The sequence below is a fragment of the Limanda limanda genome, chromosome 7, assembly GCF_963576545.1.
Source record: "Limanda limanda chromosome 7, fLimLim1.1, whole genome shotgun sequence".
Classification (NCBI taxonomy): Eukaryota; Metazoa; Chordata; class Actinopteri; order Pleuronectiformes; family Pleuronectidae; genus Limanda; species Limanda limanda.
Window position 1 is genome coordinate 19,241,642 of NC_083642.1, and position 24,582 is coordinate 19,266,223.

General features: G+C 41.1%; 2 protein-coding genes across 2 annotated transcripts in view; one reads left to right on the plus strand and one right to left on the minus strand.

Moving 5' to 3' along the window:
• The first annotated feature begins 4,694 nt into the window (after positions 1 to 4,694).
• b3gnt7l (UDP-GlcNAc:betaGal beta-1,3-N-acetylglucosaminyltransferase 7, like) lies at positions 4,695 to 6,831 on the plus strand. The gene has a single exon (XM_061075323.1). The coding sequence runs from the start codon at positions 4,908 to 4,910 to the stop codon at positions 6,141 to 6,143; it is 1,236 nt and encodes a 411-aa protein (XP_060931306.1). The 5' UTR covers positions 4,695 to 4,907; the 3' UTR covers positions 6,144 to 6,831.
• Positions 6,832 to 7,196: 365 nt separating this feature from the next.
• cep104 (centrosomal protein 104) overlaps positions 7,197 to 24,582 on the minus strand; it is a 42,299-nt gene continuing 24,913 nt past the window's right edge. Inside the window, exons 15-22 of the mRNA XM_061074404.1 lie at positions 23,704 to 23,799; positions 23,398 to 23,485; positions 22,408 to 22,480; positions 22,129 to 22,237; positions 21,868 to 22,006; positions 14,034 to 14,101; positions 11,051 to 11,138; positions 7,197 to 9,060 (exon numbers count right to left, since the gene is read on the minus strand). Of these exons, the coding sequence (XP_060930387.1) occupies positions 8,933 to 9,060; positions 11,051 to 11,138; positions 14,034 to 14,101; positions 21,868 to 22,006; positions 22,129 to 22,237; positions 22,408 to 22,480; positions 23,398 to 23,485; positions 23,704 to 23,799 (789 nt within the window). The 3' untranslated portion in view covers positions 7,197 to 8,932. The remainder of the gene's footprint in view (positions 9,061 to 11,050; positions 11,139 to 14,033; positions 14,102 to 21,867; positions 22,007 to 22,128; positions 22,238 to 22,407; positions 22,481 to 23,397; positions 23,486 to 23,703; positions 23,800 to 24,582) is intronic.

Here is a 24,582-nt window from a genome sequence, read left to right on the forward strand (position 1 = left end):
TCTTCCAGCCGCAAACTAAAAACATACCTCTTCCGACTATACCTTGAATAAAAAAAATAAAAGATACTCACAGTTTTTTTAACTAACAATTTAGTAGCACTTAAAAGGCACTTACTTATAGCACTTTGTAGTTTTGCTTTATTTTTGAAGAAATTGTACTTTCTTGATTCTTGTTCTGGGTTTGTACTGTTGCGGGTGGAAATCAAAGGCAGGAGGCGTCTCAAGTTAAAATTAAGCAGGTTCATTCAGAGGTCACAGGTCAGGAAACTGCTGTGTCTAGCAAATGATCATGCATGGTCCACTGATCCTGCACAGGAAAAATGGCGCTTAGACAAAGTGCGCACAAAGCTTATATATTGATATACTGGGCGTGACAGAGGTTCTTGTACTCGCGGCAGTGCCTCGTTGGCTGGTTCACAAGGCAGTCCTGCCTTCCTGGCGTAGCGTGTTGATGATGCTGTAGGTGCGCGCCATTGCTATGGTCACCAGAGGTCATAGTGTTCTGGCCTCAAAGCATTCTAAGACTGATGATCTCACAGGAGAGAGGATGTCTCAGAATTTATGAAAGCCTCCTCTGTGTGTGTGTGTGTGAGTGAGGGAGGTCTGTTCGTTATCTGTCTCACCTCCCTCAGATGTTGGTCCTCTGCCTTGTGTGTGTGTGTATGTGTGAGGTGCATGAAACATCTGAAGTTGAGAAGCAGAAGAAGAATGTATGTGCGTTTACGCTCAAAGGACATTATTTGTATCTGACTACAAGTTAAAGTGTGTGTATGTGTGTGAACAGTGGTGTATTATCAATAGTACCCTCGGGGTTGAATGCACTTATTGTAAGTCGCTTCGGATAAAAACGTCAGCTAAATGTAATGTAATGTTGACATCAGTTCTTCAATGTGATGCTGGTCCTGTCCATAGAAACGTCTCTTCCCCACACTGAAAACCTTATGACACCAGCAGGTAACTTCAAATACGGGACGCAGGAGAAACGAATCATGAGTCTCACTCAGACTGTTTACGTGTTTGTTTTGACAGCGTGAATAGGGATTTTCCTGAAACACTTGCCACAGCGATTCAATTACATCATCTTTCGCTGCTGGATTAAACTAAGGCTGCGTTCGGAAAGTCTAAATAATCACCTTTCCTAACCACTCTTCCTTGACCCTGATGGAAAAACGTTGGGAGGTCAAGAAAAGATGTGAAGGAGGGGAGGTAAGGAGTTAGGAAAGGAGAACCACCGTGTGGGACATGGGATGACAGTACCCCTTCACGGCCACATGCAAAGTGAAGGTGTAGGGCCCAGTGGTAGGGCTGAGGAGTGAATTGGGATTTATTTAAACCAGGAAACAGCGGAGGGGGGCGGCCTTGTGTTTTGGAAGGTTGACCTTTGGCTTTGAAGGTCTGTCTTTTAAGCCTGTGAGATTTAGGTGAAAGGGATTCATATAATATAAAATAATCCAAGTGATGTTTTCACTTGTGTGTAATAAACTAAATTGTACATATGTTGCTTTCTTTATCCAGGAATTGGCCCCCTATAGATCCAAATGTTATATTTACATCAGGAGCGGGTCCTCTCTATGGAGGCCACCATGGTTTTTACAGTAGCCCAAACTGGACAAACTAAACACCTTTTGAGTTTTTATGACAACTGAAGGCTACAGGTTCTCTCTCATGTTTTTGGAAGGGGAGAGTGAGCTGGCAAGTATTCAGCTGCAACATGCAACTTCACCACTAGTTGTCACTTAATTCTACACACTTAACCTTTAATTTCGTCACCAGTTTCCTCTTGTGTTTTCACGATGGTTTTACATTTTAACAAATTAAAATGAAACTTCCTTTAAAGTTCCTTAGAATCTTGAAAATTGACTTATCAGCCTATAAAAACACCTGCCTTTGTATTTAATCTATCATTTTACCTGAATATGTTTTACTTTATCAATTAGCTAGAACAATTTTCTCATTTAAAATGTAACTTTCTACATTCAATCTTATAGCAAGCCAAAAGATGTCATGATGATTTCCAGCACTAGGCCAGATCACAGCTAATATGGGGAGGATTTATACGGCATTTCCCGGGCATCATCTCTAAGATATTTTAATGTCCCAGCCGTAGATCAGCCTGTTTTAGGTCATCAAGCTCACATCCTGGTGATGACGCCCTGGAAATGACATTCACATATGGGCTGTGATCTGGCCTAGTCCTGAATGTCATTGAAAGATGACATCACAACGTCATCATGACGGCTTTTGGTTTACTGGGGAGTCAGCTAACTCTAACTAGCTGACGAGCTGGCAGCTCGCTTGCTTACACCAATTTTTATGCATTAGCTAGTTGAATTTTCATCATTGAAGTATAATTTATAAGTAAGTATAATAAAGAACGTTTATGCCTCCACGAAGGCTTTTAAATTGTATTTCAGTGTTGAACACGTGCCGGTCCGATTTACGATAATAGCTGACCAGACTATTCTGAGCCTGAAGTAATTCGTTATTACATGACTTGATCTGGCCCTTATGGTCTCTCACTGATTGGTCAGTCATTGGTGTTTGCTCGGAAAAGTTGCATGATATATATATATATTTATATATATATATATATTTTATTCTTTAAACTTTGAGACAATAAGTTAACTAAAAAAACATTGTGTGTGTGTTGTTTTCTATTTTCAAACTCTATTATTATGTATTGTATTTTTTTTATAATAATACTATTAATAATAACAATGATATAATAGATTATATTAATGGAGAAGAAAATTAAATGATAAAAGAATTAGAAAAAGTGTATTAAACTCATCCTCATCAATGCGATTTATAATAACAGTAAATAAGAACCATTACTACTATCATTATTTTAATCAAGGGACACTTTTCCATTTTTTGTGATGACTTGTGTGGTTCCAGTTCATGGTTAAATCAATGTAAATTTGTGGTTAAGATTTAACTTAGTTGGTGAGGTGACAGAACGGATGAGGAAGAAGAGGGCAGTAGCCAAATGTAATTACAAGAAATGTCCGCAAGATGGCGCTAAGTGCCTTTAATGTTGTATAAATATATATGTATAAACATGCTATTTACAAATACTGCAGAGAAACAACAGCACTGCATATACTTTATTTTCAAATAAACTGTTATTTGAGTTAAGTCAGATTTATCTATAAAGCATGTTTCAAAACAACAGGGGCGGAGGCAAAGTGCTTTATAATGATAGCAAAGTATAGATTAAAAGAAAGGATAGGAAGTGCAATGATAGAATCTAAATATAGGAACGAGATAATAAGAAGATAAGGTAAAAAAAAATAATGCAATAAATGAATGATATTAACATAAAGACATAATCAGGGGGAAATCAAGCACGGTTAAATAGGAAGCAGTTTAAATTAGATTTAATGAGGGACTAGACAAGGAGATGAACAGGAGACTAAAACATGGGGGCAACAACAGAGAAAAGCTCATGAGTCTCCTTTAATTATGAGAGAAGAGAGGGGGGGGAGTGAAAGAAGTTGTTGTGTGGGTGACCTATGTGACCTGGGGGCAGAATGAGGAACCAAGCCATCAGTGATCTAACAACGGGTGAGACCATAAAGCCCTCTGGTTAATAATAGGACCAGTTACAATTGTTCATTGTCTAGATAAAACCAACATTCGTTCCCTTTAATTTTGATTTCATTCTTTTACGAAAGTTATGGGAAGTTTGATTGTTGTTCCATCTGCAGATCAGTTGTTCCTCATGTAGTCACCAGGTGAACACATACAAGTCCGGAGCTCAGTCACAATCCCACTGATCAATATAGCAGCAAATATCTATGATTGTTATATATTGATTGATATTTTTGGTCAAATTCTATAAATATATAGATCTAAAAAAAAGACACCTCTATTTTTTTTAATCTAAAAATTAATATAAGGTGTTTTCCAAAATGTTGAATAGTGAAGACATGTGCTCTTGTACAGGTTTTGGTGAATGGCAATATTCACCATGCTCTGGTGCTGTATTGAATTTGTCCATAGTAGCCTATTACACATTTCTAATAAATGTGACTAATTTAAGTGTATCATTCTTTAAGTATTAAGTTGTATTTGTTGCCCGATTAACTATGATTATTATCCTAAATGTTTCCTTGTCTTTGGCCAATAGCTTGATATTGTTTTTCAAGAAAGAAAGAAAGAAAGAAAGAAAGAAAGAAAGAAAGAAAGAAAGAAAGAAAGAAAGAAAGAAAGAAAAAAAGATAGAAAGAAAGAAAGAAAGAAAGAAAGAGAGAAAGAATCTTTATTTTTATTTAAAAAATTCGAAAAGCAAGACATATATCGTTTTTATATCGTTTTTTAAGAAAGAAAGAAAGAAAGAAAGAAAGAAAGAAAGACATCTTAAGTTTGTATATTGTTTGTTAGAGAAAGAAAGAATCTTTATATTTATATAGATTTTTTAGAAAAAGCAAGATTAATACAGTTTTATATCGTTTTTCAGAAAGAAAGAAAGAAAGAAAGAAAGAAAGAAAGAAAGAAAGAAAGAAAGAAAGTAAGTAAGTAAGTAAGTAAGTAAGTAAGACAGGTGTTTGTCACATGCAGATGAGTGTGAGGATGATGGGGGGAGGAGATCTGTGGCAGTGGGGGAGTTGTGGGAGTTGTGGGTGAGGAAGACGTGGGTCTGTCCTGCAGCTCACTCCAGTCACAGAGCACCAGCCCGGGGACACGCACCAGGAGGACAGGCGATGTGTTGCTCCGCAGCGCGGGGACACGGGCAGCAGGGACCCGGGGACACTCCAGAGTCGGCGCTCCTCTCACATAGCGCAGGACGCACGTAGCGGTGTCCACCTGAGGAAGAGACAGCTGCTCCCCTCGGACAGGCTGCAGTGAAACACGATGAAGGGTCCCGCGGGTGGAGGTCTCTGCGGAGCGCAGCGCTGACAGCCATGGATCACCTGTTCCGGAGGAAGCGCCTCGGTCTGCTGAAGCCGCTGCTCAGCCTCTCTCTGGTCTTTGCGTCTTTCCTGATGATCCACAAGCTGAAGCTGGCGGAGAAGGACGGACTGGGGGTCAAACACGCAAGGGACGCAGACTGGTGCGGCGCCGGTTGCTTCTCATTCAAGAAGGGAGAGGTGAAGCCTGCGGTGGGGGGCTCGGACGCCCCGGTGCTGCATGAGGAGCTGGACCCGCTGCGGGGTCTGAACGGGACCCCTGCGTCCTGGGACGCACAGGTCCTCAACTGCAGCGAGGACGCGTCCGTGAAGAGCCAGGACTGGTTCCGGCGCCTGGACCCGAGGTTCCACCAGTTCGTGCTGCACAGACACTGCAGGTACTTCCCCATGCTCATCAACCACCCGGAGAAATGCACGGACGGAGACGTGCACCTCCTCATGGTGGTCAAGTCCGTTATCGAGCAGCACGACCGGCGGGAGGCCGTGCGTAAAACCTGGGGCAAGGAGCAGACCATCGACGGGAAGAAGATCAAAACTTTGTTCCTTTTGGGGAGTCCGACGACCGGCAAGGACACCAAGAACCTCCAGAAACTGATCGAGTACGAGGACCGGATCTACGGGGACATCCTGCAGTGGGATTTCATGGACACCTTCTTCAACCTGACCCTGAAGGAGGTCAACTTCCTCAAATGGTTCGGCATCTACTGCTCCGGCGTCCAGTTCATATTCAAGGGGGACGACGATGTCTTTGTGAACACGCACAACCTGCTGGAGCTGATCGGCTTCAGGGTTGAGGAGCGCCAGGACGCCGACCTGTTCGTCGGGGACACCATCTCCAAGGCGATCCCCATCCGGAACCGGCAGAGCAAGTACTACATCCCCAAGGAGCTGTACGACAAGCCGTACCCGCCTTACGTGGGCGGCGGGGGGTTCCTCATGTCCTCCTCGCTGGCCAGGAGGCTCTTCGTGGTCTCGGAGGCCCAGGAGCTGTACCCCATCGACGACGTGTTTTTGGGCATGTGCCTGCAGAAGCTCCGCCTGGCGCCGCAGATGCACCCGGGCTTCAGGACCTTCGGCATCACCCGGCGCAGGGTGAGCCCCATGAACAGCGAGCCTTGCTTTTACAAGAACCTCATCGTGGTGCACAAGCTGAGCGCGGTGGAGCTGCTCCGGATGTGGAGCGTGGTGCGCGGGGAGGACCTGGTGTGCGCGCACAGGACCTCCGGGTGACTGTCAGGGTTAAATCAACTCCTGAAGCATATCAAATGACCAAAGCTGAACATAATTTGTACTTTAAATTTTGCATCTTCGGGAACTTCATACATGATGATCCTTACACATTGCAATGAATGGATTGGGGTTGTCACCAGTCCAACATCTACATCTGTATAAAATGAATCCAGTGGATGTGCAGGGTGCATTTCCTCTCCACCACCCTATGTCGTGCTACTGTGATTTTCCATGTTGTTAAACCACTACCACACAGTGTCCAACCAGTACAGGGAGGCCTCTAGAGGTTTCTGATTCTCTGTGCCATCTCCAAGTGGAAGTCTCCTGGTTCCAGTGTCTTAAACCTGACCTCCAGTGTCCTCACAGAGGCATGCCATGAAATAAAAGACCCGACTCAAGAGAAACACTTGAGTTTATTGTGATTTTGTGTCTTCAGGATGTCCAAGATGAACGACTCGGACTCACAGCACGGTTCAAACCAGCTCATAGCTGAGTGATTATCTAAGAGGGTATATTTGAAATTGTAAAAAAAATATCTAAATGATCTGAATTTAAGTTAATATATTGTTTTATTTCACCTTTTTTTTTTTTTTTTTGTCAAGTGTTGATTAACTTGTGTTTGATTTTCAGAGACAGGCCAAAAGAAAACCCCAAAGAAACTGGTCTGTAAAACTGTGGATTTTATGTATGATAGTGTAAATAAAGCTGGATCTCTCCATCAAATTTATAAATACAGAATGAATGGGTGTGTCATTGGCGGCCAACAGCTGGAGAACAACGTATAGCCAGGAAATGATGTCACTGAGGACGAGTGGACATTACTTCAACAAGTGTGTGTTTGTATTATATTTGTATCATAGGGTGTTTCACCAGATCTCTAAGGGCTGGCAGCTTCATCTCATGTCATTTTAACACGTTGGTAGAAATAGGGACAGAAACCTTCAGTCATGTGAAACCACATCTGCAGTGCAGCTTTGTGATGCTTTAAAAAAAAAAAATAATAAACTCACATTTGCAGAAAAATAGTCATTTAATGCCAAAAGGTATTCATAAAACAATTAAATATCCACTGTTGCAACAGACTACAGACGCATGTTAAAGCCAATATGATCGTCAGTTCAGAGACTCACAGACGTTTGTTATTTCTGCGTGAACTGTTGTTGAACCACAGATTTATTACAATCAACACTGTCACAGTCCTGTGTAATACATCAGTAGTAAGAGAATAACAGTACTTTATTAACTGTCTTTGCTTTTGAACTGGAGATTGTGGTTGAAATCAGTTTAAAGCCATCGAAGCGCTTAAAATTGTGCTGGTCAGCCATTGTCACATCCATCAGAATACTTGCTGCTCTAAATCTTACATTCATCTCCATCTTTTTTTTTAATTCTAAAATTCGGTTAAATTGAAAAGGCCTTCTTTGTCTTTCACTGGAACAGTAAAGCACAGAAACCTGCCATCTACTCAGGATTGTCAGTACAGGCATTAAGAGGAAGAATACATTAAGTCTTAATTTTCCGCAGAAAAAAGAAAGAATTGTCCCTTTGGCAAAGTGCTGCTTTAGTCCAGAATAAAATGACTTGAAAAGGAAAATGTAAACAGATAACAAAGTGTGCAGCTGATGGTAAAGCTACACCGGGTCAACAATGGGTTTGGAACTGAAGCGTCATCTGCTAGAATGTCTCAGAGGAAAGAGTCCTGTGCTTGTAACTGAACCTCGTTCCTCCTCTCCTCTAATTACTCCTTCAACAAGCAGAGGAGCGATTCCACGTATCAGACGCCGTCATCGGCTGTGGCTGAGTTTCAGTGATTGATGACATCATCACTGAACAATTGATCGATGTCACGCTGTCTATGGAAAGCTCCCAACTTAAAAGCTTGGGAACGTTTTCTTGAAATCCTTTGAGCCCTATAGGCTGTTTTGACCACCATGCTCTGACACCACTGTTGATGAAAAATACCTTTTTGACCATGTTGCAATAAAAAGTTCACATTCAAAGCAACATTAAAACAGCTCGTACACAGCTGTAAATTGGAAAACATGTTCATTTACAAGCCAGAGTACAAATGTCTTGGTTGTCTCTGTGTTTAGCTTCGTCAAGACTGAGAGAGTAACCCTGATGATGTTACGCTGACGTCATGGAGATGATCTCAGCTGGGGCTCGGAGACGACATGTTTATAAGCAGAAGCCTGTTCTGTGAGCTGAGGGTGTGAAGCTCGAAAGTCGTGCGTGTTTACCAAACATACGTGTCATAACGAAGATATGCTATATGTCGTGTTTTGGTAAATACAGAGCAGATATGGATACTGGGTGACATGGTGGTGACGGTTCCCTCTCTGTTAAATCAGCAATGTCAGCACATTTACGAGACACTGCAGACTTTAGATAAAAGTGTCCAGTCATCTCTTCTCTGTGTCGATTCTCTGTCACTGATTAATACATGACAAGAATTTGAGAAGAGATAATACGGTTAATCTACACTGTCTTAATAAGTGAATACAATACCATGTTGTAATGCCAGACTGTACATAAGCTGATAAGACAGATGCATTCCCTTTTCTGGTAGCCTTTAAAAAGTTCTAGCATATTGATGGCTTCAATCAAAAACCTAGCTTGGCCTTTAAAATCCTATTGCATATGTCGTTGAATACATCTGGAAGCCGTCCTATAACTTTTCTAAAAGTGCTTTATTTAGGACCATGGGAACAGGGATGCGTGGAAGTGGGGTGGAGTTACTCGAGTGATGCTGGGATGTCCCCAGAGCTGCTTCTGTGGAACCAGCTTCATCACTTCCCTTGCAAATGTCCTCTGGCCAGAGGAGCCAGCGCTGGGATCCGACTGACTCTGCCAATAGGTCGGCCTCTGGCCCCCACCGACCAGGCCTGCTGCAGCTTGGCTCCTCCGACAGCCCTGCCTGTACACAGACACAGACACAGACACAGACACACACACACACACACACACACACACACACACACACACACACACACACACACACACACACACACACACACACACACACACACACACACACACACACACACACACACACACACACACACACACACACAATGATACTGTTACCTTTACAAGAACATTTATATATGCATATTTATTTCATTCCTATTTATTCAATGTATTCACTTTTAATGTATAAACTTTTTTATTGTACCCTCGGCACCATTGTAAATGAGGGTCTTATCCCTCAATGTGTCTTCCGAGGCTTAAATAAATATTCAATCAACATTGAAGAAACCTCTGTGTTCTGACACTATGTTAACCAAAAAACAAAACAGCCTGTGCGTTATCTGTTATGTTACTATAAACATGAAGGTTTCATGACATCAGGAGATTTGTACTGTGAGGTCACTCAGTCTATCACAAGGCTTATTTAATCCTGCTGTACAATAAGATAATACAATCAGAAAAACGTCAAAATCACAGACAGAACAGTAAACAGATCCAGAGGCTTTGTTCAAAACTCCATTCATATTCAAGTAAGATTTTCTTTATTTGCCTACGATTTTTATCGAATAATAATTATACATTTTTTGTCAAATATACAACACATGTAATGAGTGTGGTTCCTGTTAATGCTGTCATCTATTAACTCTATCGACCGTGTGACGAGATGTGTCAGATGATCAGAGTGGATCATCACCTCTACCAAACTGTTTCCTGGGGGAAATCCCGATAAGTAAACACATTCCCTGCAGAGCCATTGTCCCTTTAGACACACACCAGACAGACTCTGGTCCCCATCCAGACAGGAATACAATTTTATTTCCACCTGCAACTAGGTCGTCTCACTGATCATCTTTCAGGCTCGTAGCCACATTTTGTCTGACAACAAAAGTCCTTTGTTGAGGTACACAGACAAACTGTGGTGGGAGGATGACAAAATGGTGGTGAGTTCCAAACCAGCCATGAAAAGAAGGATAAAGGTTGACTGAAAATGTGCCATAAAGGATAAGTAGAAAGAGAAACTGGCCGTTGTGAAAACTAAATCAGAGTACTGAGAACTACAGCTGGAATCGTCATGTCAGCAGAATTAACATCTTTGAACCATGACTACAGTGAAAAATGTCAAAGCAAACTCCCTCACATTTATGTCACTGTGTGCACCTGCTCCTCAGGACGAAACCTAAGGACTTACGTCTCCATGGTTATTGAGTTTTAAAGACTTAATGACTCAGTCAACCTTAATCCAACCTTCCTGGATCTGTAACAGTGGAAATGTTGCAAGTGGACCATTTGAGTACCAAAGTTTTAGTAATAATTTGTTGGCATTAGCATTTAAGCTAAGCTCTCAATAGATGAATTACATTTTGATTTTGATATTTTGATTGTTTCTGTTTAACTGTCCTCGTCTGTGATGTTGTCACGTAAAATTCACTCATTATCTACTCACTACTAATGGATTTTAAATGCAAGATTCTTGCTGTAATGATGAAAACTGCTTTATACAACGGCAATTACATAACGTGAATACACTGTTGATAAAAACAGTCAATTGTGTCATATAATGAAAATCGTAGAATTATGACTAATCTCTTGTCAGTATTGGTCTCAGAGTGTGATAATGTTGAAGACCAGCAGTCACTGTAATATGTTCTTGAGATAGGTTTTGATTGTACAATGTTTCTGTTATTAACATTCTGCATACAACCACTACCATGACTGTGAAATATCACTAAAAATGGAAACACAGCCGCCCACTACATCAGCCTCCAAATTACATCTGGCACCATTATTGCACAGCTCCTCCTGTGCTGTGAAGCAGGAAGCCATTGAGGAAAAGCAGCTAAATAAAATTTCGCCAACAAGCATAGGCACTTTCTATAGCTCTCACACTCGGCGTTGGGGATGTAGGGGTGTGAGAGGAGGGCGTATGAATGCTTTACCTTGTGCCGGCTGGGTTCTCTGGGACACCGCAGTCCTGCGTGAGTTTTGTTTACAGCCCTCTCTGCCCATGAGGTGAGCCTTCCAGGCCTGGAACAGGGACAAAAGTAGCTCAGTGAGTCCGCTCCCCATGCAGGTATACCCTCTCGACTTGGACGACCACGGGTGACTGTAGGCCCAGTCAATGCCCGAATGGCCGCCCTCCCTCCCACTAACACTGCCGTCTTTCATTGGGTCTGCGCTCCGAGCTCTGGCAGCGAGAGTGTGACTTTTCCGTTAATTTCTTCTTCTTCGCAACATTTTTAAGGATGTGTGAGATGACAGACTGCATGTTGTGATTCAGTTTCTGAATGAGAGCGTAGATGAGTTATAACTCACAGAAAATCTTGATATAATCTCTTAATCTGTTATATGTCCATGTACACATATGTGGTAAGTGGCTGAACAGCAAACCATTAAATACTGGAACGCAAGATGGTCAAATTTTCATGTTTAATTATCAATGATTTATTTTTCTATGATTAGCACAGTGGAAGTGTCGCACAAGAAACAGATAATTATGGTGCACCTTTTCTTTTAATGCTGTACGTTGAAATCGCTGCTGGTAAAGAGGCTGATTTAACAGTCAATCAATGCAGTGCTCTGTGTGGCTTTAGAAGTTTAAATATGACGTACATCTGACCACAGCCAATCAGTGATTTGTATAAAATGGCAAAAAGCTAAAACGATATTTCATTAAATGTAGCCTACTACTTCTTGTAGTCCTTGTACTTCTGCTGTAACCACTTAAATTAACACAAAATACTTATTCTCATTCTTCTAATGAACTGTATGCAAGTAATGTGTGAGCTTAAGAGGCTCACCTACTGCCAATAGATTTCTCACAAGCTAAATATATAGACAAATCAGAACTACAGCCAGTCAGAGCTCAGGACGGGCTGAGCAGACATACTAGTGGGGGGTTTCTCCTGGTGAAAGATTGTGTAGTATGTGGCCCCCTGTCTCTAGTCAGTCGTGTTTTATTAAGTCACAATCACTGCCAGACTCCCGTTCACAAGATATGAAGTCGTTTTTGTTCTATTACGTTGCTCACACTTTCCTTTCAAACTCAGACTTACATTATCAAACTTTGCCAGCACAGTAACTTGTACCTGCAAAATCAGCAGCAAAACACAGTCTATCAAGCAACAATAAAGTTCCAATCCGAGGTACCGGTGGGGAGAGAGGCTCCTCTAAAGACCAGTGGCATGATTCATTAGACTCGGCAATGACAGAGACAGAGGAAAAGACAAATGAGAGGAGACACGGTTGTTACATCTTTTTGCGGTGCAGTCCACATTCATTTTACGTTTCTCCGTCTCACAATAGTGGACAGACACCGAGCATTAGGGATGGATGAGCGGCCTCAGGAGAGCTGAAATATGAGCAGTATGCAAGATAAGAGTAAACTATTGTGTCTGTGTAATATAAAACATAAAACTATGGTCAGTGAAAGCTCATATTCTGGAGTTGCCCACTTTGATGGCATTTCCTCATTCATACGTTCTACCTGTTGAATAATAAATTCACTTTATCTGCAACTTCTTCCTGTTGCAGGTCTGAGGAGAACTGCTTCTACTGCTGGAAAATAAAAGAAAACTGTGCCTCTGACCACAAGAGAAAGATTCGTCCAGTGTTTTTAATTTGTTTCAAAAGAATATCGTTTCATCAATAAACAGCTAATCAGAATATTATTATTTTTACTTCTCAGTTTAAAATTATAGAGAGGAATCATGACCATAAAATATTTGATTCGGAGCACAAGAAATATCGGAAAACGGAAAAAAGGCAAAGGTACAGGACTGGGAACCTGATGATTTTAAGAGTGAAGGAACTACGCATCCCAGAAAACATTGCGAATTACCCCTTTCCATACAACTTCCAAAGCGCATCCTCTCGAATCTAAACTTTTAGGTAATATAGTGTTGTAATATATTGGAGTTAGTAGTTAGTAATATTTGTGTTTATAACGTTTCATATAGTGTTTATAAGTTTTCATTGGATGGTAACAACATTAGGACTGATAAGCGAAATCTCTATTCAGTAAATGAATGGGATCTTTTACTTCCGGAACCACGCTGTTGAGCTCTACAGGAATGTGAAGAATGTGATGGAAGTTACTTGATCTTGAGACAAACGTAACAGCCCAGTAACAACAAAGGCTTCTCCTTCCTTTGAAGTCTTTAAAAGGCCAACAATGGTGGTGTTTTACCTCCACACCTGTTTGGTGCTCAGGTCTCATATTAGAGGCTTTCTAGTTTCTGTGTTGATATAAAAGAGGGAAAATAGAAAAGCGCACTGAGTGAAAACATTTTTATCGAACTTCACCTTTACAACATTCAGCTTCTCTATCTCTTCCTCATTGATTTGACTATTTAATGATCTGGGAAGCAACCAAACAAATCGTTGTTTATTGTCCTTTTTGTTACCTCCGCCATGGAGGTTATGTTGTCTGTGTTCATTGGCTTGTTTGATAGTTGGCAGGATTATACAAAAAGTACCCAATCAATTTGAAATATTGTGGAGGGGTAGGGCATGACCCAAGGAACAACACAAACAATTGTGGGGTGGATCTGGAACAGGCGGAGGATCTGCAAATTGTGTTTAACTTTCTTTAACATTGTGAGATATTAGACATTTTTCCTAATTTTACTTGATTTCTCGGACTATTACTGTATTTATGAGTGTGTGCAAATTGATGCAGATCAACATAAAAACCTGGATATAGTGAATTTAAAAGTTGTTTCACAAAGGGACTGTATGGCCTTGGTGGAGGTATGCACTCTCATTCTAGTTGCTTATATCGCAGTAATCGGTTTAGGGTTAAGGTTAGGGAACACTAATTTTCCTACATCCAGCCTAAGCTACACAGCAGTAACTGGGATGATGGTGACAGAAATGGTACAGCAGGATCTCCTACATGGACACATATCTTATACATCTTACCTCCTCTCCAGGCATGAAGTTGCTGTGGCACAAAGGACAGTGGTTGGAGCCTTTACCGGTGACGGGAGCTGAAACAGAAACACGACACCTTTAAGCAGCCCATTATACAATTACAGCAAAAGACCCCTTAACACTCGAAAGAAAATGATGAAATTACACCACTGAAGTAGAACAGTTTAAAATACAATATACCGTGGAGGAAACTATCACTAACACTATCTATCTCAACTAACAATTCACATTTCTAAATACTAATTATCAAACTCATCAAGAGATCCGAGACAAACTTGAAGTTTTGGCAACACAAAAGGCTCACTGCAGCTGTCAATTATTTATGGGGACATGTGGCTGATGTGGTGTTAACCTTGTATTGTCTGGCTTTTTATTGTAAAATCATTCAAAGAACCTGGTTCTCAGAACACACTGATGAAGTGAGCTTCGCCCTCAGGTTAGTGGGAACATCAACATTAACTGTCCGTTCCTCTGGTAAAGACAAAACAGCAGATGCTCTAAGAGAAGCTGGCCTCACCTTTCAGACACTAAATAGTGGTAACAGGGTTTGGTGTTTTGCCCAAACACTGCTGAAACCTAACACATTGGAAAAGTACTTAAATGAATGAAGAGCATCTCTTCTGGTGTTTCATCATGTTTGTTTAGGGGCTTTCTTTGGGGCCACAAATATATAACTCTATTCATATTTGAGGCATATTCACATTTAAATAGTTCAGTGTCTCTGCGTTTCAGAAATTTAAGAATAGATACGAAATAAAGATGTTTAGACACTTTTGGGAGATTTAAAAAAAATAGTAAATAACCGTTTTGTTGATTACTCAGCCATCAAACACACACTGATGTTCTTTCTCCAATGGAAATCATATATCAGCCTTTTTTACAGCAGACATTTTGATATGTGTGATGGAAATCTGGAGATACAAGAGGCTGGAAACAACAAAGTTATCTACGTGTATTTAATAAGGGGCTTTCTGCAGAAAGGATCAACACAGGGAAACCGCAAGGGTCTCAGAGTGAAGATGCAGAACAGTCAGATACACAGATCTTATATACCAGGGGATAGGGCTGTCTCTCTGAGCCAATCCAGACAGGTTCCCATAGGTGGGGGAAGGACAGGAAACTAAACATAACAGCTGATTCACATGTGTTCCCTGAGGTGATAAGAATAGATACACTCCTTCCTTTGATGGGTAATTAAGTCGCACAAGGTCTTACTATATTGACGTCATAAACAGTTCCGACCATAAAACAGCTCAAGTCATCAATAATCTGTTGTATGTAAATACAAGTCATAAAAGTCTTGAGAAGTCTTTAAACACTTATACAAAATACTTTTTCAACCTTGCTGAGTTAATTTTCTACTACATTTCCCTCCTTTTTGTCATTTATTGACAACATAAGAGAGTTTACAACTACAGTAAAACATCAAATACATCAATTCACCAGGATTTCAAAATGCATCATCATCATCACTGTAGTGTAAAACAAACTGCCTTTGTCGTGGACGGTATGCGTCTTTAAATGGGAGAAAGCACTGATAAAAGTAGATTAAACAGACAACACAACAATATTACATTCTTCATCGATATTAAAGGGTACTGGGGAGGAAACCAGTCAGGGAGGGGAAACACATCTTACATTATCGTCACTGTAAATCTAATTGGCGCGTCATCTGGCGGAGCAAACCATCGGGACACAGCTGGCATCCCCCATAAACCCCAACAGTAACCAAACTGGGAATATAAAGGTGCAGTGTGGGGGAGACATACGTGCGAAAACAGGATGCTTGGAACCCAACAAATCAAACTGGCATGGGAGATTGGATTGAATGTTTCAAAAACGAAATTCGTATCAAGAGTTATCAGTCAGCGGGGGATTGATGTCATCAATATTGAGAGAACAGTTCCTCTACTGCCACTCCGACCCAGCTGACTGAAGTGATGCCACGGAGGTCGGTGTTTCATCGTCGCCTTCTCTGCTGTGTGTGTATTATGTGATTCTCCGAAGCAACGATTACCAACAGCTGTGCTGGTCAGCACTGCCCCCTCTTCAACGATCCTTTGTTTTAATTATTCAGTGTGGGTGCAGAAGGTGGATGTTCTGGTTCTGGGACTCTTAGCGACGTTCACTGCCGTGTGGGTTGTTAACAGGATCTGGTACGGTCCTGTCCAGCGTCTGTGTCACCCACTTTTCCGCCTTAGGTCCTTCACTATCACCCAGTTGCCGGGCTTCAGGCCATGAAGTGGTCCACTTGCCAGTTTAGGGAGTGCGTCTTTAACCTGTTTGTGGATAGCAGATAAGGCAGAAGAGAGATTTGAATAATAACGTCGCATTTCATCTTCAAAGAGAATTGTTGAGGGCAATTGTCTTTTAACAGGTCCAATGCCCCAATATTTTCTTAATTATTTTAGTGCCGCACTAACAAATGGAGTCCCATTTCACTGCTGATTTTACTTGGGATTCCCCATCTGGGAATAACTTCAGTGATCAACGCTTTAGCTACGGCAGCTCTGTCTTTCAGAAAACATATCAACTATAACCAACCAATATTTTTTCCCCTCACTCGGTGTTAGCTCAATTAAATCCATCTTCGATCCTTTTAAAACATGATCCTTCCCATGCATTTACTTTGCAAAATGAGGAAACAGATATTTTGGCAAACAAGGTTTCTCATCAGGGCCCACCCACACCCCATGTGTGTGTGTGCAACCACTTCTCTTCCAAAGTCCACGCTCTTCAGCTGTTGCTCTAAGTTGAAGTTCTTGTAGGTCAGCCGTGGGGGTGGTGGGGTCGACCTGTAAGAGAATGTGTGAAGAAGATAGAGCCGGCGAGCAAATGCTTTTGCTGCTACATCCTCCCTGGCATTTCCTTGTGATACTTGGTCATTATTAGAGGTGTGAGCATCACATTTACATACTGCATCCTGTTTGGGGAGGAGGACAGCATCAAGGATCTGAGACACTAGAGCATGATGTGCAATTGGTTTGCCTGATGGTGTAAGGAATTCTCTGTGTTTCCAAATCGTGCCAAAATCATGTACTTTACAAATGCATATCTACTGTCAGTGTAGATGTTAACCCTTTTCCCTTTAGCCAATCTGCATGCTTCAATGAGAGCAGTGAGCTCTGCTGCCTGTGCCGACAGGGAAGCAGGGAGAGGTCGTGCAATCAATGTATCATGTGCTGCTACCACAGTGAAACCAACTTGATTTGCTCCTGTGTCTGAATTGCGAGACGCTGATCCATCCACAAACAGTGTAAATCTTGATTCTGCAACGTAGTTTCCTGTAAGTGTGGTCTGGGGGAACAAACTTAGGTTATTGTTACTACACAATTATGTTGTTCACCATCTCCTTCTGTTGGAAGAAGAGTAGCTGGGTTAAGAACATTACATCTTTTCACAGTGATGTTAGGCATTTCCAACAGAATAGCATGTTAACGATAGCATCATACACATAGCATTTGGGATCAAGTTTTGCTCAGAAAAATGCTACACGTCTCTGTTTACCCCCCTTGATCAGGGAGTAACACTGACGTCATCTACTCCCCCGTTCTTGTCATCTGGTTGTGTGAAAGGTCGGTCAGGGTCGTCGGGCAGTCATAAAGTCGAGGTCGTTTGTAGGGTCAGTTTCAAGTCAGTGAAAGCTTTCTCGTGTCATCAGTCTATATAACTTTGCTATATGCTGTTAAGCCCATGTGCGATTGCGCTGAGGGACTCCTCGAGGACAGCATAGTTCAAATTCATTCGCAGGAATGACATCATTTATTTCTTTGTAACAGTTTTAGGAATCTTTGAATTACTGTTACTCTATTAGGGGAGAGGGACTGCCCTCTGCTGTGATCACATGCCCTAAAATTGATCTTTTACATTTACAAACCTATACTTTTACAAACTTATACTTTAACAAACTTATACTTTAACAAACTGCAGTTTTTCAGGCTTGCCTTATGTCCTTCTGCATTTAGATGTTTTAGTAGAGCTACAGAATAATTTTCACAATATTCTTCAGTTGGAGCACAAATCACTAATCCTTATATTGTCAACATATCGTAAATGTGCACTTCCTGGTGTTATCTTTAATGATCTTAAGCTTTTTAGTGCCTGGTTGTAAATGGTCAGTGATTCACAATAGCCTTGACGAGGCATGTGAATGTATAACTTTCTCTGTTGAACTCAAATGTAAACCAGTATTATATGTCTTTATCAATTTAAAAACTGAAGAATGCATTTGCCCCATCAACAACAGAGAATCCTTTATAATCCTTCAGAACTTGCTAAAGGATTGTTTTAAGAATTTGGAACCGACGAAGCGCGAAGTTGTACTGCGGCGTTGACAACTTACAAATCTTGGATGAATCTCAAATCATCAGGTTGTGTTTTATCAAAAATACTGTTCACCGGAAAAAATCGGAGTGTGCACTAGTGAATCCTTGCAAGGAACAATTACACCTGCCCTCAATAGAGAGTTGAAAACTGGTGTAATACCATCGATGGCTTTCTGTTACAGTAGATATTGTCAGATCATGGTGTAATAACCACAGGTTCCATGTGTTAATTAAACCCACATCATGATTACCTCTGAGCCCTTAAAATGTTGTTTGTATAAACTAAATATGCATGTGCATATTTGGCTTCTGTATTTGTGTCTGGTACCAGTTAAACAACCTTGAAAGTGTAAATAACAGATGTAAATCCTTTTCTAAACACTTTAAAAATTGATTTTACTTAACCACGGGATCTGATATCTTTTCCCAAATGTCAGCATTGACACATTTTTGTATCCACGGTCGCAAGTCTTGCCATTCATCATTTTTGTTTTTGACAGCAAGTCATGTGAGTGTGAACCAGGAACATCAAAAAAGGAAAGCATCCTCTGAACATCTGTGAAGGAACTGAGAGGGTGACTACAGAAACAGCACATCTATGTTCTTTCCAGAACATGCAACTTAGTGTTGAATTTTCTTTCACACTACACAACTTATTTTTTCAAACCTGCATCTCTCCCTTTGTGTTTGAGTGCAGTGAAGTTTAAATCTTTTGGATGCATATACGTGGTATCTGTTCTTTGTGTGACTGAATGTGCCTTGTCCACTAGATCTTTGTCGATTTGATGTGACAACAGATGAGCAAAGCTTCCATTCATACGCATATAACAGTGAAGCAGCATTACACTTAATATAATATCTTTCCCTAGCACTGTGAGTGTGTGCATTGGCATATTAGCATAATCATCTCATTGCTATTTAAGCTATGTTCCTATCAATAGTTTGTCTTTCTTTTCTAAAAAACAAAAAAAAATCATTTACTTCTGTGATAAGTGTTTGTGTTTGTGTGGTGCATTCACCCTCTCGATGTGGGATGTGTCCCTCACGGCCTTGTTCTCTGTTCAAAGATGCTGGTTCCTCCCTCTCCTCCATCCCCGCCTCGGTTCATTCAGGCTCGTAAAGTTGCTGTTTCCTTGGCAATTTTTGTTTTGCCCAATGTCCCTTCTCTCCACAGAGAAAACAAATGTCCCAATCATCGTTCCATATGCGTCCCCCCTCCTTCCTTGAAATCCTCTTCTTCTGCATCGCGATGTACCTCTGAACATCTTCAGTGAGGCTTTATGCAGATCAGTCTCTCTTTCTTCTTCTTATTCGCATGAACTGCATGTGCTTTTATTAAGCTCTTCCTGAGTCCCACTTGATGCCTGTACGTTTTAACAGGCTGGCAACATCAGGTAACTTCAACAATTTTGTGATTTGGGCTGGATCTTGTCCCAGTCCATATTGCCCACTTGTCTGGTGCGAGGTGAAGAGAGGAGTTGCGGGTCTGGAACATCATTAGCTGGAAAAGGTTGTTGTGGAACCTGGGCTCCTGCCTGTGGAACATCCGCTTCTGGTGGAGTTTGGTGTTGTTCTGGTTGTCGTCTTGTCGGCGGGGAAGAGTCGAGGTCGGAAACCTGCATTTTGAGACACTGAGACATTTGTGAGGTGTTAACTGTCCCTGCCAGTGTGTGCTTTCTGTCCCTATGATGCAATTCTTCTAACCACATTCAACATACATTCCTATCTGCCTGAAATTTAAAATTTTACTTTTCTGGCCTAACTTACTATTTCGTTCTCCTCTAGATTCAGTCTAGAATCTGTTTCAGCTGTTTCAGCTGTCTCATGCTAAAACTCCCCCCCTCTGGAAACCCACATTCATTCATCCAAACTTTCACCTGGCTAAGTGCTGTGTCACCATAGTTCCTTCGCATGAAATTCATATTAGGACTACTCAGATCAGTTCCATCAAATTTTTCTTTACTGTTACTTTTACCCATATTTAAAAAAAAATTATTTTAAGTTTTAGTTATCTTCAATCAATCTCCAAAACACTTTCGTAAGGAGCAAAATAGGAAACGTAGTAATATTAATATCCTCAAAATACTGTCGTATCCCCTATATAATAATCAATAGTAATTTCCTTATAATTACTTGGTCAATGGTAATTTCTCAATTCGTCTCTTTTTTTTTTTTTTTTTTTTTTTGCGGTTTAATACACTTTTAAAAATCCTGCCTAACCAACATAAAGCATAGTGCCCTAAAGAAGTTCTCTACATAGCGCGCTTTTTTTTTGAGTTGCCTGACACAATGCAAATACACTCAGTATTATGTCCTCTCTGTGGTTGCAGTCGAAACAACTCCTTAAGGTACCTCGTCAGTCTACCTTCCAGGTTTCTTCTAAACCTTGGTTAAAAATTTACGGGGCTTTCACCCGTCTTGAGGATCCCGTTCCTCTTAGACCAACTTCTCTATAACACTATGTTCTGCTGGGATAAATTACACTTGAAATCTCAGATTCTCACCGGATAGATCGCAGCGCTGAGACGATCCGGCTCGGGTCTAGGTCCCTGCATCTCACCCGTGGGGAGGTTAAGGTTGGAAACTTTTTTCCAAGATGATCAGTCAACCGTAGACACCGAGTCCAGATGCGTCCAGACGTGCGATCCCACTTCTGACACCAAATTGTGATGGAAATCTGGAGATACAAGAGGCTGGAAACAACAAAGTTATCTACGTGTATTTAATAAGGGGCTTTCTGCAGAAAGGATCAACACAGGGAAACCGCAAGGGTCTCAGAGTGAAGATGCAGAACAGTCAGATACACAGATCTTATATACCAGGGGATAGGGCTGTCTCTCTGAGCCAATCCAGACAGGTTCCCATAGGTGGGGGAAGGACAGGAAACTAAACATAACAGCTGATTCACATGTGTTCCCTGAGGTGATAAGAATAGATACACTCCTTCCTTTGATGGGTAATTAAGTCGCACAAGGTCTTACTATATTGACGTCATAAACAGTTCCGACCATAAAACAGCTCAAGTCATCAATAATCTGTTGTATGTAAATACAAGTCATAAAAGTCTTGAGAAGTCTTTAAACACTTATACAAAATACTTTTTCAACCTTGCTGAGTTAATTTTCTACTACATATGTCACAGTAGGAAAAGCACAGGTGTGAATAAAAATGTTACATGGACATGTTTTACAGGGACACTTGACCCGAGCTGAGACTAAATTGCAGCTTTTAAGTGCGTCCTTAAAACATTGTTAAGAATCATAGTGTTTTCATTACTGTAGACAAACCAAACAGTGGCTCTAGAGTTGACCCTTTGTGTTATTATGTTACCTGAAGGCCACCATAGGGTCTTCATACCCGCTTGGAAAGGAACAGGTGAGGTCGTTGGTTGGTTACAATCTGCAGGCTCACCATCAGATCCCAGAACCCGAGAACCAGAGAACCCTAGAACCCTAGAACCCTATCCTACCCACTGGTAAAGCAATGACAGAACTCACGGTTGCAGGAAGGACCCTGGACGTGGCGAGTCAGATCTTCAGAAGCAACGGCCTCTGAGCAGCGTGGACATTGGCAGAACTTGGAACTGCTTTCACATTCACCCAGTAGATGCTCTGTGAGGCTGGCTATCTCCACTACCTGTGAACACACAGCAGAAATACGCACAATGTCTTCATGTTGTATTACTGAGGTGGTGGTTAAACAGATTTTGTTCAAGAGGATTACAAGGAGTGATAAACCGTCTGTGAATGTGAGTCTACCTGTCTGCATTCACTGCAGCGTCGCAGCATAGGACAGTGTTTCCAGTAATGAAGGTCCAATCCATCTTCTGTGTATGACTCGTCCTTTTTGCCACAGAATATACACAAGCTGAAACAGAGCATATAAATGCTATCACATCGGATCAGATCAGATCTCAATTAAGTTAACACTGGAGAACGAGCAGACAATGAGAAAACTACACAGTAAACACTCAAATTTGATCGGGTTAATATGCTAAAGCCCAGAGAATCACATTGATTTCACATTGTTTTACTTACTTGTCCAGACAGTTGCTAGATTGTTGGACTTCTGCTCGGTCTGTTATCTTGTTCTGTGGCACTTTGCTGGCAGCTGTAAATGAAAAAGACAGAATATGTTACTTGTCAAGACATTTGGTTTCCTACATTTAAAGGACATGAGGAAGATCCCACTCTGGATGGAAAAGTTTTTTGAATAAAATTCTGTGTGGGACTGTGTGGCATAAGTGTGCAGGCTCTTTTTGTTGAATGGCCTCGGACCAGATTGCACCTTGTAATGTGGGATTAGTTTTTTTCTTCCCTCTCTCCTTACATTCCAAGTACCAGCAAAATATACAGAATTTATACAAACTTTACATAATAAAAAAAAACATTTAAATAAGGATCAGACTTCTGGTAGACTTGTAAACAGGTCATTCCCTTATGACAAGCTTCCAAGATGTTAGGGCCAGGGTAATAATACATCACTTAAGAGTATACTACACACAAATGAAAACATTGTAGTTGGATGTAATCAAAATAACAGTTGTAATCCACAAGCTTTAATGATATTTTTTCGGTGTCACGGGTACAGCCCCGTTATTCTAACAGGTTCATGGTAGAAATGAGCAGTTCCCTTAGGGCCATGCCTTAGGTATTATTAAATTATCTTGTAATGGATGTTTTGTTTTAAATGTCTATATTACAAATATATTGCAGTTGATGACAGTGAAACAAATATGAAAAAGTGCAAATGTTTCAGTCCATGTTGGACTTTCCTTAGTGCAGAATGAGGCTTGGTGCGCGTGTAAGAGGAGCCGATACACTGTATATGGTGAACCAGTATATGTATGGCTCATTGTGTATTGAGGAAAGTCAACATTTAAAGGCTTATGTGCTCGTATTACATTGCTCTTTTGTACCAATACCCCTGTGTGCTTTAACACAATCCAGATCAGGCCTAGTGGTGTACAGTATATAAATATGTTATTGCTTCCGTCTACTTATTTAAGTTATTTTAAATGTACATACTTGCTTTGCCAACTTTTTGGGACTCTTTCTCAACTCTAGGGATTTCCTTCTTGGTCATTTGCCCCTTGGTGCCCTCATTGCTTCTCTCCTTCACAAACAGAAAGAGACGTCATGAGAACAAAGCTCCAAACAGAGATGCTGTCACAAAAATAAAACTCGAATAAACTATGAACAGTAAATTCAGACAAAGACGCTTTTGAGAAATGGTGGAACTCCCAAGACTCAATTCCGTGTGGAGTCATTAATACACATTAGCAGCCATTACGAGAGGTGATGTCATCGTAGTCTAAAGGCAACTCCACCTACTGTGATCTCCTTCAAGGCAGCCAGCTGCTCCTGAAGAGAGTGGATCTCCTCCTTCTCCTTTTGCCCCTCCTGCTTACCACCTCCCTTCTTCAACGTCTGGGGGGAAAAGTGACACACCATCAGCCGCTTAGTCAGAATCATTTTACCATGACTATGTAACTGCTATCCCTCTCTCACTACCATTTCGGCCGAATCACACCAGCTTTCATTTCATTGTTGTCGTTATACTTTGAAAGCTGCACAGCGTAAAGCTCTCGGAGCCGCAGTGAAGTTGTGTTGTTGTGTTGGCAACAACTGTCACTACGTAATGGGAACACAAGGTCTCTTATAAAGGCAATGAGAAATTAAGCTCAGTCACATGGAAAAGAATATTGCACTATGCCAGCTTTAGACGACAGGCTGTCTTCATTACTGGTTGCATTGTGATGACACTAATAACCAGCAACAAACCATCCATTAACTATACCACTAATCAGTGGACGTTTCTGGGGGAGCTGGAGCTAATCCCAGCCGAAATTGGGTGAGATGCGAGGTACAAATCAGCTAAATGAAATGTAAATGAAATGTCAACAGCCTATCACAAGGCCGACGTACAGAGAGCAACATCCATCCAAACTCACATAACCTAACCCCAGTCTGCGTGTCTTAGAACTGTGGGAGTAAGCCGGAGTACCTGGAGAAAATCTATGCAGACACAGGGTAATATGCAAACTGGGATTCGAACCAAGAACCAAGAAAATTTCTAAAATTGCAGTTTGTATCAACCGATACAATCAAATACAAAATGAAATGCTGCACTATCTATCATATCTATACAATCAAATGCAATAAAAATATTCGTGACAATGATCTCACCATGAACAAGCAGGTTATTTCAAT

What these genes read in the sequence shown, in the direction of transcription:
- b3gnt7l (XM_061075323.1), top strand. Translation starts at nt 4,908, where the DNA reads ATGGATCACCTGTTCCGGAGGAAGCGCCTCGGTCTGCTGAAGCCGCTG.